Source organism: Electrona antarctica (assembly GCF_951216825.1).
Source record: "Electrona antarctica genome assembly, chromosome: 21".
NCBI classification, from domain to species: Eukaryota; Metazoa; Chordata; class Actinopteri; order Myctophiformes; family Myctophidae; genus Electrona; species Electrona antarctica.
In genome coordinates this window covers 26,383,979-26,399,002 of record NC_136802.1, presented here as the reverse complement: position 1 = coordinate 26,399,002, position 15,024 = coordinate 26,383,979, and the positions used below count along the sequence as shown (strand labels likewise).

Genomic DNA, 15,024 nt, shown 5'->3' with positions numbered 1-15,024 from the left:
CCGAGAGAGAGGAGGCATGTCTCTCCCATCTTTAAGGGACTATTATCTAGCAGCTCAGCTAAGACCCTTGGTATATTGGTGTAACCGACCCTACATTGCAAAATGGAAAAGCATAGAGTTATCCCTGATGGATATACCAATACAGTCACTATTGGGTTGCACTGACAGAGAGAAAGGACTGTTTCAGACGAGGAGTCAGTGGGTAAATTTATCGTTCAAAATATGGCTGGAAGTTGTTAAACGCTTCCATCTTCAGAGGGAGGCAAAACTTTTAAGATGGCCAGCATATGACCCTGACTTCATACCAGCAGTATTAGACAATAGGTACAAACAATGGCACCACAATGGCATCACCTCTATATGTACTATGATAAGAAATGGAGATATTGATAGTTTTGAAAACTTAAAGCAGAAATATGGGTTGGCTAACCAGGACTTTTTTAGATACTTGCAGGTAAGGGATTATTTTGGTAAAAAGGTAAAAGGGTCTACTCCAGGTATTACAACAAGTCTAATCACTATATTTACAAATGCTTATGGCTCAGGAAGTAATAGGGGTCTTGTGAGTAAACTATATAATGGACTTATGTCGTTGAAAAAGGATTCTACAATGTATGTGAAAGAGAGATGGGAAAAAGAGATGGGCATTGATATAAGTGATGAAGTATGGATGAATACATGGAAAACGCAATCAACGACCACTAATTCCTTGATTTGGAGAGACTTTTGTTGGAAAAACCAGATTCGCTTCTTTATTACTCCAAAACAGAAGTCCAAACAGACTGGCAACCATATGGACTGTTGGAGAGAATGTGGAGATACAGTGGTTGATCATGCACATGTCTTTTGGTCTTGTCCTGTAATTCAACCATTTTGGAAGGAAGTGACAACACTTATCTCAAACATTATGGGTTTTGGAATAGATGATACATTCACATCTTTGTACCTAGGACAACTCCCAGATGGGCTAAATCAGGATGACTCCTACTTACTTAAGATTTTACTTGTAGCAAGCAAAAAAGCTATTACAAGAAATTGGTTACAAAAGAATTGTCCTACTGCTGACCTATTTATCAACATTGTGAAACAACTACATCTCCTAGAACAGATGACCTATTCTCTGAGACTGCAAAAAGAGCTGGGTGAAAGAAGATGGGAGAAATGGATAGAGTATTTAGCTGGGGGGCGGATATGGAGTGAATATGGGCTGTGTCTTTTCGGTTGTCAATGAATCCAAGTCTGTAATATGTATTGTTGTTGCTTGTTGCTGTACATCCCGTGACCTCATTTGTTTGTTTGTTTGTTTGTTTGTTTTGTTTTTTATTATTATTCTGTTTCTTCTGTTGATGTTTTTGTTTTAATGTATGCCTTGTTTGTCTTTTGTGTCTCTTGCATATTCAAAAATTCAAAAATAAAGAGTTTAAAAAAAAAAAATGGTTACAAACGGGGTAAAGTGGCCCTTTAAGGCCTATTCATTCATACTCACTTTTAGGTGATAAGGTGACCAGCGAAAAGTATGAATAGGCCTTTAAGGTGACAGGGAAGGTGACAGCTAGAGGATTAACTGTGGATCCCAGTGATTGATGTAAAGCTAAGTGTTTAACCGAGCAGGTGGAGATTAAAGACTATACGTCTCTATGTAGACTGAGGGAAAGCTGGCTGACTGGCTGGCTGTCTGTCTGTCTGACTGGCTGGCTGGCTGACTGGCTGGCTGGCTGTCTGTCTGGCTGGCTGGCTGACTGGCTGGCTGGCTGGCTGACTGACTGACTGACTGACTGACTGACTGGCTGGCTGGCTGGCTGGCTGGCTGATAGGTTAAATAAGGTGACATGGCATTTTTATATACTGTAAATTGTGACAGCAGATTCAGTGGATAATCGTAATGTCTTTGTCTCTTTCACATGCGCACGCACACACACACTTTTTCCACACACCTTTTCACACACATATTATTATTATTATCTCCATTCACTGGATCAAAACACACTGCTTTACAGTCACTAATTTGAAAGACTGTCCACTGACTGAACCATTTGAGCTTTACTTTAGACGTGGGCTATAATTCATATGTGTGTTACTTTTGTGACTGTAGTTTCATGTACCGGTTCCTTTTTACACACACACACGCACACACACACACACACACACACACACACACACACACACACACACACACACACACATACACACAGAGAGTCAGTCAGTACCATCAAACTGGTTTGACTGCAGGTGTACATTTTCTGGTCTATGTTTATGACTCTAAAGACTGTACCAACACTGTAACCCAACCCTCCTGCGTATGCAAACCACTCAGTCTCTACTTACTACCATATTCAAACTTCTTGTGTTTTATTTTTGTAAATGAACGTCCCACTTGATCATACTACAGCGTCACCACAAAAGTAGCAGACCCGCAAGCTCGAAACGTGGTGCGAAGCGGCGCGTTATGTAACCTAGTTTGTAGATCTGCAACTTTTTGATGCTTTGACATTTTGAATGTTGAAAAGAAGTGAGACGCCAGCGGTCTCGGTCAGCCGCGGTGGGTTCCGATTTAGCTCAGCATAAAAGTATAATCCCTTCTATAATCCTTTTTTAATAACCCCATGGTTATTATAGAAGATTTTCTGTTAATAACCCCCGTTCTTATTATAGAAGATTACCTTTAATCTGTGTTCTTATTAAACCAGAACAGGACATGTTGGATGAATTGAACACAGAGTCGGACATCAGAGACAGAGTGCCTGAGAACATTTCAATCCCATCCCATAGTTACTGTCAAATCTGACCAATGAGAATGCTAATATACCAGAAATAAAGAGCAACATTTCTGGCAAGTTTTCTGACAGTGTGCGGGACCCTTCTTTGTTTTTCAAAGATACCCTTTTAAGTATACTTTATTGCCCTACGCACCTGTCAATAGCCTTGAGGTGTGCATCGGCCTTTTGCTAAAAATATACCAGAAATAAAGAGCAACATTTCTGGCAAGTTTTCTGACAGTGTGCGGGACCCTTCTTTGTTTTTCAAAGATACCCTTTTAAGTATACTTTATTGCCCTACGCACCTGTCAATAGCCTTGAGGTGTGCATCGGCCTTTTGCTAAAAATATACCAGAAATAACATGAAGTGGTAGTTTTATACTTTTGATACTTCTAAGTATAATTTAATGATGAGTATGATTTTGAATACAGAACTTTGACTTACTTATTATTTGCTTTACACTTTTTACTTAAATCCAAAGTCATGAGTGCTGCAAATAGGATCTGTAATGCTGGGTCCAAATAGGATCTGTAATGCTGGGTCCAAATAGGATCTGTAATGCTGGGTCCAAATAGGATCTGTAACGCTGGGTCCAAATAGGATCTGTAATGCTGGGTCCAAATAGGATCTGTAATGCTGGGTCCAAATAGGATCTGTAATGCTGGGTCCAAATAGGATCTGTAATGCTAGGTCCAAATAGGATCTGTAATGCTGGGTCCAAATAGGATCTGTAACACTGGGTCCAAATAGGATCTGTAATGTTGGGTCCAAATAGGATCTGTAATGCTGGGTCCAAATAGGATCTGTAATGCTGGGTCCAAATAGGATCTGTAATGCTGGGTCCAAATAGGATCTGTAACGCTGGGTAGGGATGGGACGATAAACTGTATCTCCGTCATACACTAGGGATGAATTATCTTTTGTTGAGCTGCAAATTCAGCACCACTTAAATCCTCTATAGTTGATAAAACCGACCTGTAAAGAGTGCATTTGGTACGCTGATCCGATCGATTCGCCAAAAATAGTGGATCTACAAGCTCACAAAGCGTTGCGTTTGTAGGTTGCAATGTGTCGCGAGCTTGTAGATCAGCTATTTTTGGTGAATGCCCCCCCACTAGAATAGGGATGCTGGGGGTTCATGTGGTTACCAAAAGTGGCATTTTAAGATTCCCTTTTGGAATCATGTGTTGTTCAGAGTGTGATTGTGTGTAAATTGACTGACTGAATGATTGCCACGTGCATTTGTCGTTAGCTGTGAGTGACGGTTTAGTGATAGGTTAAAGCTCCTATTCTCGTTGTAATCTGCATATAATCTCCCCATTCACCCCATTCATTCATTCAAGTGCTACTGTATTCATTGGCAGTCATTTTGAGCGCTACGAGCTTGTAGATCTGCTATTTTTGAAAAATCGTTGAATATATTCTTCTGGGGGGTCCCTGGAACAACATATCTTCAAATGGGGGTCGGCGGCCGATAACATAATTTGTGGGGTCCTTGACAAGTTGACATGAAATGGTTTGAGAACCACTGATATAGAAAATATTTCCACTGACATGGAAAATATGCTTCACTTACTTTAGTGTGTGTGTGTGTGTGTGTGTGTGTGTGTGTGTGTGTGTGTGTGTGTGTGTGTGTGTGTGTGTGTGTGTGTGTGTGTGTGTGTGTGTGTGTGTGTGTGTGTGTGTGTGTGTGTGTGTGTGTGTGTGTGTGTGTGTGTGTGTGTGTGTGTGTTGAATGCACATTTTATGATTTGCAGTTTTATATGACGTTAAGTTATACTTCTGTAGGTTTCGTTTGCCAAAAAGAATACGTATTTTTGTCTAAACCAGTGGTTTTCAGCCAGTGGTCCTTGAGGGGGTTCCAGGTGGTCCCCAGATGATGGAGAGTTGGTAACCAAATGGACCCTTAAAATGAAACCAAATGGACCCGTCTCAAGAGTTAAATAATTGTTAAACATCTGGCATTACTTAATTTACAAGAAGTCTACACAATCAGAGCATGTAGAAGAATTGTTATTTTGATCAACATTTTGCCTGTTATCTCTCCTAATGATACCAACATCTATACAGCATGGATAGTGGACAAAGTCTTATCCAACGACAACAGAATATTCTAGTTCTGGGTCTGAGAGGCTAAATGTCATCAAATGGTGGTTCCGTGGCTCAAATGCTGAATAAATAATGGACCTTGATATGAAGACGTTTTGAAAACCACTGCTCTAAATGGTCTGTTACTCCTTTTTCTTTGTAGTTTTTGTTACTTTACTGTTAACCATAATACATTAATTCATAGCGCGCCACCGAGTGGCGCGCTACGAGCTTGTAGGTCTGCTGTTTTTGAAAAATCGAAGAACGACTGACATAGAAACATAGCTTTTTCAGAAAACTGTCAGGATGTAGAAGACATTTTTAGAATCTGATCTCAGGTCAAAATGGGTTAAAAAAAATGGTGACAAAGACAATATTGTGTATCCATGATACTGCTTGAAAAAGAATGGTGACATTATAAAAAAATCCATATCGCCCACCCCTACTGTACATGCAGTATGTGTAGGTCATGGAGCCTGGAAGCAGCAGCAGCGATAGATAACACACACACACACACACACACGCTTCTATTGTCATCTAATTATAGTGTACTGAACTGTGTGCGTGCCTGCGTGTGCACGTGCACTGCAGTGAGAGGTTGTTTTCTGCCCTGGGCAGACTGCAAGTGATAATTCTTAACCACCAGAAACCAGTCTGTTGTAGCAGCACACAGTCTCAGGACACAATAGAAAGAAGCCTTGCCACCACTGGCTGTGGGCAGTGTTGATCGGCAAATTTAGATTTTAGTTTTAGTCATAGTCTCTTGAATAGTTTGGAATTTAGTTTTGGTCATATTTTAGTCACCTGGAATGTTTTATTGTTAGTCTAGTTTTTGCCGTCATCACAAATTTGATGAGGTCAGTGGATATGGCCGAATTTAGGCCAAGGAGTGTGAAGGAGTATGATGAAAGTTTGCCTTATATTGGTTGTCTAATCTATAGTGTGATTTTCGTGATGTTTTCAGCAGAGCAGACCTCTCATTCTGTGGACCTTGATGACCAAGTGAATAGAAAAATCACACCTGTGTGAACTGAGTGGTGCAAATCCCCCCCCCCCCTCTCTCTCATTAGCAGGCAACAGTGCAGCACTATCTCTCTCTCTCTGTTTCTGTCACAACAGCGCAACTTTTGGTACTCATTGGTACTGGTGCTCATAGTCACACACAAACATGAACACACGGTTGAACACACGGTTGACACGGACATTGCTGTTCCTTGGAGTGGTTGCACCACTCAAAAAACACAAATAGTTTTCTGAAAAACCTGTTTCTATGTCGGTGGTTCTCAAACTATTTCATTTCAAGGACCCCAGAAATTATATGTAATCGGCCGCCCAACCCCCATCTCAAAATATGTTGTTTCAGGGACATCCAAGAAGCAAAGATTAATTCCTACTCACGCCTATGGTCATGACGTGTGGGTCATGACCGAAAGAATAAGGTCGCAGATACAAGCAGCCAAAATATTTATTTGTTGTGGCTGGCATCTCCCTTAGAGATAAGGTGAGAAGTTACCCAAGAGAGAGTAGAGCCGCTGCTCCTTGACTTGGAAAGGAGCCACCTAAGGTCGTTCGGGCATCTAATTTAGTACGGATGCCTCTCGACTCCGACCGTCTCCCTAGGGAGGCCCTCGATGCACGTCCCACTGGAAGGAGACCCCCGGGGCAGACCAGGGACCAGATGGGAGGATTACATCTCCAAACTGGCCTTGGAACGCATCTCCCCCAGGAGGAAGTTACTAAGTTGCTCTGGAGAGGGAAGACTGTGAATCTCTGCTCAAAGATAGACGATCCATGTCACAATTAAAAACACAATTTATAGTCTGAAGTTCAACAGTGTCACTGGAGTAGTTATTTAGCTACTCTCTCCACCTGTGAGAGAGAGAGAGAGAGAGAGAGTCCAACACCATCCCTTCTTTATTATAAAAATCACACCCGTGTGAACTGAGTGGTGTAAGGTTTTATATAGCATCAGCTGTGGTCTGACGTAATGTCTGACGTAATGAAATCACACCCGGGTGAACTGAGTGACCACTTTCCTAGATCTAGGCTATTGAGTTCAGCATTCAGCATCTCTGTTTCTCTGGTGGTTAGTTGAAAAGAAAATATGTTAAGTAAAAAAAAAAGGTATTATATAGCCTGATCAGCTCTGATCTGACGTAATGAAATCACACCCGGATGTGATTTCACAACTGGCTTTTTTTGTGCAGAAAAAATGAGCATGGTTGCTACGGTCATCCAGTTCACCCGGGTGTGATTTAATTACGTCAGAAATTATTTTGAACATAGCAACCATGCTCATTTTTTCTGCACACAAAAGCCAGTTGTAGGAGTGGTTTACACCACTCAAAAAGTACATAATGTGAGCTTGTAGATCGGCTATTTTCAGCACCTTTGTGTGACACTTGTATAATACACTTCAGTACAGTAGTGAACTGAGACATATTTTCATGTCAATTCGAACAATCACATTTAGTGTGTGTGCGGATCATGGTCTTCCTCCTACGAGGAAATGCATCCAACTGATTAGAACACACACGCTCTCTCTCTTATGACGGGCTATAGTTTAAGTACTGTACATTGCATTGATTATTGACTGCAGTGGTTTGTTGGAGCCGGTCCACGTTTTCATTACAACCGTCATCACTTATCTTAATTACACACACACACACACTGTTACGGCCGCAGGCCTATAGTCTGTCTGCGTCCTAGACTCGGTGAGTCGTTACACACACACACACACACACACACACACACACACACACACACACACACATTTCCCATGGATATTAGTTCCTCCCCTCCCCCATGATCTCATGAGGTCATGTGACCAGGCAGGAAGTGGATGCTCTGGAATGTTAACTCCTTTACGTCCAGAGGGTCTGCGAAATTGTGACTGGGTGAATGTAATGCACAATCTATGTAAAGCGCCTTGGATAAAGGAGCTATATAAATGCACCATTTACCCTCCCTAACATTTTGTTCTACTGGATCTCTTCTCCACTAGTCCCTCCCTAACACTTAGTTCTACTGCAGGGCTGGGCAGCTTTGACGATGGAGAGGGCCACTATAATTCCACACTCACTCCAGATGGGCCACATTGTATATTACTGTCGTATAGCAAAAATAGCCGATCTACAAGATCAAGTAGTCATGAGCTTGTAGATCAGCTATTTTTGCTATATTTGAAATCCTGAATGATTTCCTGAATGATAAATACACTCATTAAGCTACTAATTTAATTTAAGTAATTAAAGCGGGTCATGTTTGGAATTGTAACAGCTGAAATAATATATCAGTATTCTGACATTAACCTGGGGGCCACATTAAGTGAAGGTGAGGGCCGCATGTGGCCCCCGGGCCGCCAGTTGTTTGTTCTACTGGATCTCTTCTCCACGAGTCCCTCCCGTGTTGATGAAATTATCAATATATTTAGTCGACAAAAGTAACACTGCCTCAGTGTCCATTTGTGTACAAATAATGTAATGTGTTATGGATTAGGATCTAATGTGTATATGGGTTCATTTGGTTATGGATTAGGATGTTATGTACAGGTCAATTTGGTTATAGCCTCGGAAACCCAGACGTTTTTATTTCCAGGGAGGAAAAAAAAGTCTGGGGCCGAGTCCACTTCAATATGGAATACAGTAGCGCAAACGTTGATCACTCTCTGCTGATTTCTGATCGTCTGCACCTTTGTTAAATTGACGCAAACACGCGCACATACGTACACACACACACACACACACTCCTCTCTCTCTGTCGCTCTAATAGAACTAACTAGATTCTCCCGGCGGATCCTGTCGGGAGCTGCCTATGCCATAGAAAGCATAGGTGGACCCCAGGCTAATTTGGTTATGGATTAGATCTAATGTACGGGACTACGGGTCCATTTGGTTATGGATTAGGATCTACGGTTCCATTTGGTTATGGATTAGGATCGGATGTGTATACGGGTCCATTTCATTATGGATCAGATGTGATTGTGAAAGAAAAACACATTAGAAAATGTGTTTGACGCAATCTGTGGTTGTTTTATGTGTGTCTGTGTCTGTCTGACTGACTGACTGACTGACTGACTGACCTGTCTCTATCTCTCCATCTCCTATCTTTCTCTCTCCCTCCCTCATACACTCTCTCTCTCTCGCGCGCGCGTGCGCGCACGCACACACACTCTTTACATAAGAGGTTTGTGGAGGAATTCAGTTACAAGAGCGAGAGAGATCAGATAGAAAGACAGATACTTTGAGAAAGGAGGAGGGTCTTGACTCAGTGTTTTTCCGTTTATCAACAAGCCTGTTTGATCATGTCGGGTTTTCCAAGCATTTTCATCTGTTGGTCATGCATTTATCCGTTTGTCAAGCATTTGCATCTGTTGGTCATGCATTTATCTGTTTGTCAAGCATTTTAATTTCAAGGACCCCCAAAGTGCTACATTAATTGACAATTGCCTGGCCTTATTAATCCTAATCATGAGGACTAATGATGCATCTCTTTAAAATATTGCTGCAAGGTTAATATTAACGGGACCGTACAAAGCATCATTTGAAAACAACGTTTACCCATTCAGAACGGGAACCTCTTTTGATGTTTTAAGCATTATGTAGGCCTATACTTTAGCTGTTGAAAAATAGCAGATCTACTGTACAAGCAGATCTGCTATTTTTGAAAAATCGTGAAAAAGTGGTGCAAATCTTTGAATACTGTATATGTTTTCACAGCGAACATTTTAACTCAAATCTTTGCTTCTGGGGGTCCCTGGAACAACATAATTTCAGATGGGGTTCGGCGGCCAATTACATATAATTTTTGAGGGTCCTTGAAACAGCAGTGTTTATTTTTTCCTTCCAGATTTGTCAAAATCGTTGTTCGAAAATAGCCGATCTACAAGCTCACAATGCATCACATAGCGACATGTCGTTGGCTTGTGGATTGTACATTTTTGAACAGCTGAAAAATAAAATGCCTATATAGGGCTTTAACAATGACGCGGGGGACCGGCCTGGAACCACCCCCCTTAAGGTCCCCTCGGGGGTCTATAGCGGGCAGGCGGAACGATCAATCGATTCCGGGTTGTGCGATCGATCAATCGATGGATGGATCGGAGTCGATAAAGCCTAGCTCGGATTCCAAAGCTGGACAATAAACATCTCCTAGTATCCCAAAGGAAGCCTTTGAAACATAAAACCAGTGTACAATTTTGAGGTATTTGTACTTTACTTGTGAGTGTTTCCAATTTTCAATACTTTTACTTGATCTACTCCACTACATCTCAGAGGGATATATTGTACTTTTACTCCAGTATTTGGAAACTTTAGTTACTTAGAAGTTAGTTTGTAGATTTGAATTATTGTTACAAAACAGCCGATCTACAAGCTCACGACTTGATCTTGTTTATAAACTCATGGACTGGTTCAATGAAATATCTTATATCCAGAGTTTATAAGAGCTGTCTGTCTGTCTGTCTGTCTGTCTGTCTGTCTGTCTGTCTGTCTGTCTGTCTGTCTGTCTGTCTGTCTGTCTGTCTGTCTGTCTGTCTGTCTGTCTGTCTGTCTGTCTGTCTGTCTGTCTGTCTGTCTGTCTGTCTGTCTGTCTGTCTGTCTGTCTGTCTGTCTGTGTCTCTCTCTCATAACAAAATGCAGTAGCTGGAAGGGAATTCGTACATTTTTGGCATGGTGGTATGGGCTGGCAGGTTTTCAAAAAACATCGCAAACGAGTTTGGCTCGCCCCCCCTAGTGGTCTGTTTGCAATGAATCCAATATTAGATAAGTCAGTATATGGTTGAAACCCAAATAATTGATAGAGATTTCTCAATGGATTCTGTTACTATTGGGTATGCTAAATAACATACGTGTGTGTGTGTGACTCATTCACATTCTCGGCGGCGGATTGAGTGCATCGGTAAGCCTGGGATCATTAAACTATTTAGGAAAGTGTTGTTTTTTTAATCAGTTTGTTCTCAATGTGTGTGTGTGTTTCCTAATGTTGTTTAAAACCAGTGGTCCTCAAACATTGTCATGTCAAGGACCCCCAAATGATTCAATGAATGTCCACGGACACCCAGCTTCAAATACTTCAATAGTCAGAGACTCCTTCAGTACCATTCTGTATGGCAGCTGTAGCCTGGGAAAAGATCATATGCCACAAACACACACACACACCCATACTGTCACATCTCATTCTATTCTACTATGCAGCTTCCAGACAATCAATCTCTCTCTCTCTCCCTCTCCCTCTCTCTCTCTCTCTCTCTCTCTCTCTCTCTCTCTGCCTGTCTGCCTGCCTAGTGTGTGTAATTCATTTTAGTATCATAATTGTTCCAGTCTATTACAGTTCATTCACTCCCAGCTCATGTATTTCACGTGGCAGTGAACGTTGTGTATGATCCTGCTTTGAAGGTTTTTAGATCACATATCTTGTTATGTATGTGCAAAAACTTTAGGCATTAGGTTACCATACCATAAGGCCAAAGTCACCATACCAGCATTAACCAAAAATAACCCTACCGCCAATGTTACCATACCAGCATTAACCAAACAATAACCCTAACGCCAGTGTTACCATACCAGCATTAGGTTAACATACCATACCGGCAAGGTTGCCATAGCAGTCTACATGTGTACCCTCTCAGACACACTGTGGTAACATTTGTGACTGTACAAAAAAGAGAAAATAAGAAAAAGATCTTTGTGTCTGAAGCTTGTCTGCCTGCCGGGCATGTAACCCCCCCCTGCCCTCTCTCTCGGTCTCTCTGACTGTGTGTGTGTGTGTGTGTGTGTGTGTGTGTGTGTGTGTGTGTGTGTGTGTGTGTGTGTGTGTGTGTGTGTGTGTGTGTGTGTGTGTGTGTGTGTGTGTGTGTGTGTGTGTGTGTGTGTGTGTGTGTGTGTGTGTGTGTGTGTGTGTGTGTGTGTGTGTGTGTGTGTGTGTGTGTGTCTGTGTCTGTGTCTGTGTCTCTCTCTCTCTGGTAGCAGCACATGGTTCACACATGTTTTGTGTGTGTGTCAGATAGTGTGTAATTTGCACACGCACGTGCATGTGTGAGTGCACACGCATGCACAAACGCACACCATTTCAGCAAGCTCAGGCTTATTAATGCTTAGCTTACATTTTCTTTTATATCAGTACATTCATGTACATTCTCACACTGTGAGAGAGAGAGAGAGAGAACCCCATTAATAATCTTTGAATTTGACACGCACACAGTCACACACAAACACACACACACACACACAGTGTTGGCGCATGAATGTGGGAAATGGACTTGTGTGTTGGGGGGGGGGGGGGGGCAGTTGGGCAGGTGCAAGAGACAGCTGGTGTGGGTGGCCCCCTAACCGAGGAGAGAGGGAGAGAGACACACACACACACACACACAGATTTTCCTACATAATTACAGAGAGAGAACAAAAGAGATACTTCCTACGATTAGACACGTTATCTACAGTATATGGACTCCCACTTCCGTGTGTGTGTGTGTGTGTGTGTGTGTGTGTGTGTGTGTGTGTGTGTGTGTGTGTGTGTGTGTGTGTGTGTGTGTGTGTGTGTGTGTGTGTGTGTGTGTGTGTGTGTGTGTGTGTGTGTGTGTGTGTGTGTGTGTGTGTGTGTGTGTGTGTGTGTGTGTGTGTGTGTGTGTGTGTGTGTGTGTGTGTGTGTGTGTGTGTGTGTGTGTGTGTGTGTGTGTGTGTGTGTGTTGTGTGTTGTTATGGTCCCGTGCCTTTTAATCAGACCCACACACTTAATACATCAAATTTGACATTTTGACTACTGACAAATGTTACTGACTCAATGGTCCATTTGGTTCCATTTATACACTCTCCGAGTTACAGACACAGTAAAGCTTCCATTTGTAAGGCCTCGCCGTGTACACTTTGAAAGGCGTGTAAAGGCTCCATCACATCCTGAGGGGTGCGTGTGACCACTCACAACTGTGCATGTGGCAGTTTGGTTTAAATGGAGGAATGGAAGCAGCATTTCCTCCTTCCATGCTTCTGTACACGTGGTCCACTGGAACGACACAGCCCCCTGGTGTTCAGAGTGGGAAGTGCCGCCACCGCCAATGCACCCGACGTCATTCCACTCCTCAGTCCAGACTAGAGTCCAGGCAACAGCGCTGCTGCCCCCTAGCAGTCACTGACTGCTAGGGCAGTGGTTCTCAAACATTTTCATGTCAAGGACCCCCAAAATGACACTCATTTGCCTGCGGTCCCCTATTTGAAAATAATATGCCAATACCCCCATAAGAGAACATTTTTACAGCCCCGCCTGTTTGACATGAATTATGGCATTTATATCTCTTGAGACCCCAATGTATATTGTAAAATCAAAGTTAATTTAACTCTGAGAGTGTACAAATGGTTCCATTTGTACACTCTTTGAGTCTTTGAGTTACAAACCAGTAAAGGTCCATTTGGTTCCTAACTATCATTTAGCTGGGCTACGGTGACCAGATCCAAACTATTCTTTTGAGGGACAGAAGTATCGCTTGTGTGGGGACGGGGTTAGCAGCAACTTACAGTATATGCCGTGATGTGATATTTGACCATAGGCATAATATTTCCTATGGCTTCCTTCCTCTGGCTTCTCACATTTTGTTTTAAAATGCAAATTTTGGTCATGGGTGGTATACTGTAGCCTAGGGGATATTTCTCATGTTATTTTAACAGGCTTAAAAACCCATCTGGCAGGAAAAGTAACAACGAGAGAGCTTTACAACAGAACCTCAACTGTTAGGGGACTAACTATTAGGGCATTTTAACACTGATGCCTGCCAGTCACAATGTGGGACAGCTATAAGGTCTTAATTTGTGGGATGCCTGAAAAGTCTTGGAAATGAGCTCGGGACTGTCCCACACAAAGGGGGGCATATTACTGACTGCATAGCAGTTTTAAGTATTCAAAAGTACAAATTGTACATTCTTTTTTTCTATGTGTTAAACAGGAGGAGGCCATTCCTGAGCTGGAGATAGATGTAGATGAACTGCTGGACATGCCTAGTGATCTGGACCGGGCAGCCAGGGTCAAGGTGAGATGCACACACGCACATACATGCACACACACGCATGCACACACTGCTGGACATGCCCAGTGATCTGGACCGGGCAGCCAGGGTCAAGGTGAGATGCACACACGCACATACATGCACACACACGCATGCACACACTGCTGGACATGCCCAGTGATCTGGACCGGGCAGCCAGGGTCAAGGTGAGATGCACATACATACACACACACACACACACGCATGCACATATGCACGCACACACTGCTGGACATGCCCAGTGATCTGGACCAGGCAGCCAGGGTCAAGGAGAGATGCGCGCACGCACATACACATACTGTACACAGTCGTGGAAAAAGTACCCACATTTTGTGATTCAGTAATTATGTATTTCCTATTAATTTAAGCCGACACACCCCCTTCTTATAACCGTTGTGACTCAGTAACCGGAACCAAGGACGTGTGTTTTCAATTCTAGTCTTAACATGGCCAGTGGTGTCATGCTCGTAGAACGCAGTACCACACCGTGGTACCAAAATAATTGTGATGTGCACGCGCAGGTACGGAACAGAACGGTGCACGTGCGTGCACGCTAGAACGCGTCCCCCTAGATTCAAGAGAAGACGAACCTAACCTCGCCTCACCAGAATTTCCAAGACTCACCAAGTACCCAGTGCTGAGTGGTCTAGTTTGGTGGGCACCCCCCACCCACCTTTGCATAGCTTTAACTGTTTACCTGAGCGCATGTTCTCATACACGTAAGCAACACTGCACAGCAGTATGCCTCCAGTAGACTAGTGCTTCTGTGATGTTCTGCACGCAACAATAATGCCTTCTCCACCATCAAAGAAGAGATTCGTCCAAAGCAAACGTTTTAGTTTCGCTACTGTGCAGTAAATAACGTTTGCCGGATTATTTTAAGTCTACTTTGTGTTTGTGCGTCTAAAACTCTCATACACTATAAACAATATAGGCTTGGCCATCAGCTATGCGCATGCCCCGATGCGCACATGTAGGCACGTGCGTGCGTTATGTTCCGTGGTACCGGGGAAAAAAATCACCAAGTTAAAATGGAGTTTGAATGTGAACTCCTAGGTGGGGGTCAAGTGAAGACCCATGACCTAAACTGTCACATGTTTTTGTCTTACAGGACCTAGTGGTTGAGTGTTATAAACCTACTGAGGTAA

The 15,024-nt window shown here is 42.8% G+C and overlaps 1 protein-coding gene across 1 annotated transcript in view; it reads left to right on the top strand.

Annotated features, from left to right (window-relative positions):
• ppp1r14bb (protein phosphatase 1, regulatory (inhibitor) subunit 14Bb) overlaps nt 1-15,024 on the top strand; it is a 38,308-nt gene that overhangs the window by 17,890 nt on the left and 5,394 nt on the right. The window contains exons 2-3 of the mRNA XM_079491710.1: nt 13,778-13,861; nt 14,988-15,020. Of these exons, the coding sequence (XP_079347836.1) occupies nt 13,778-13,861; nt 14,988-15,020 (117 nt within the window). The remainder of the gene's footprint in view (nt 1-13,777; nt 13,862-14,987; nt 15,021-15,024) is intronic.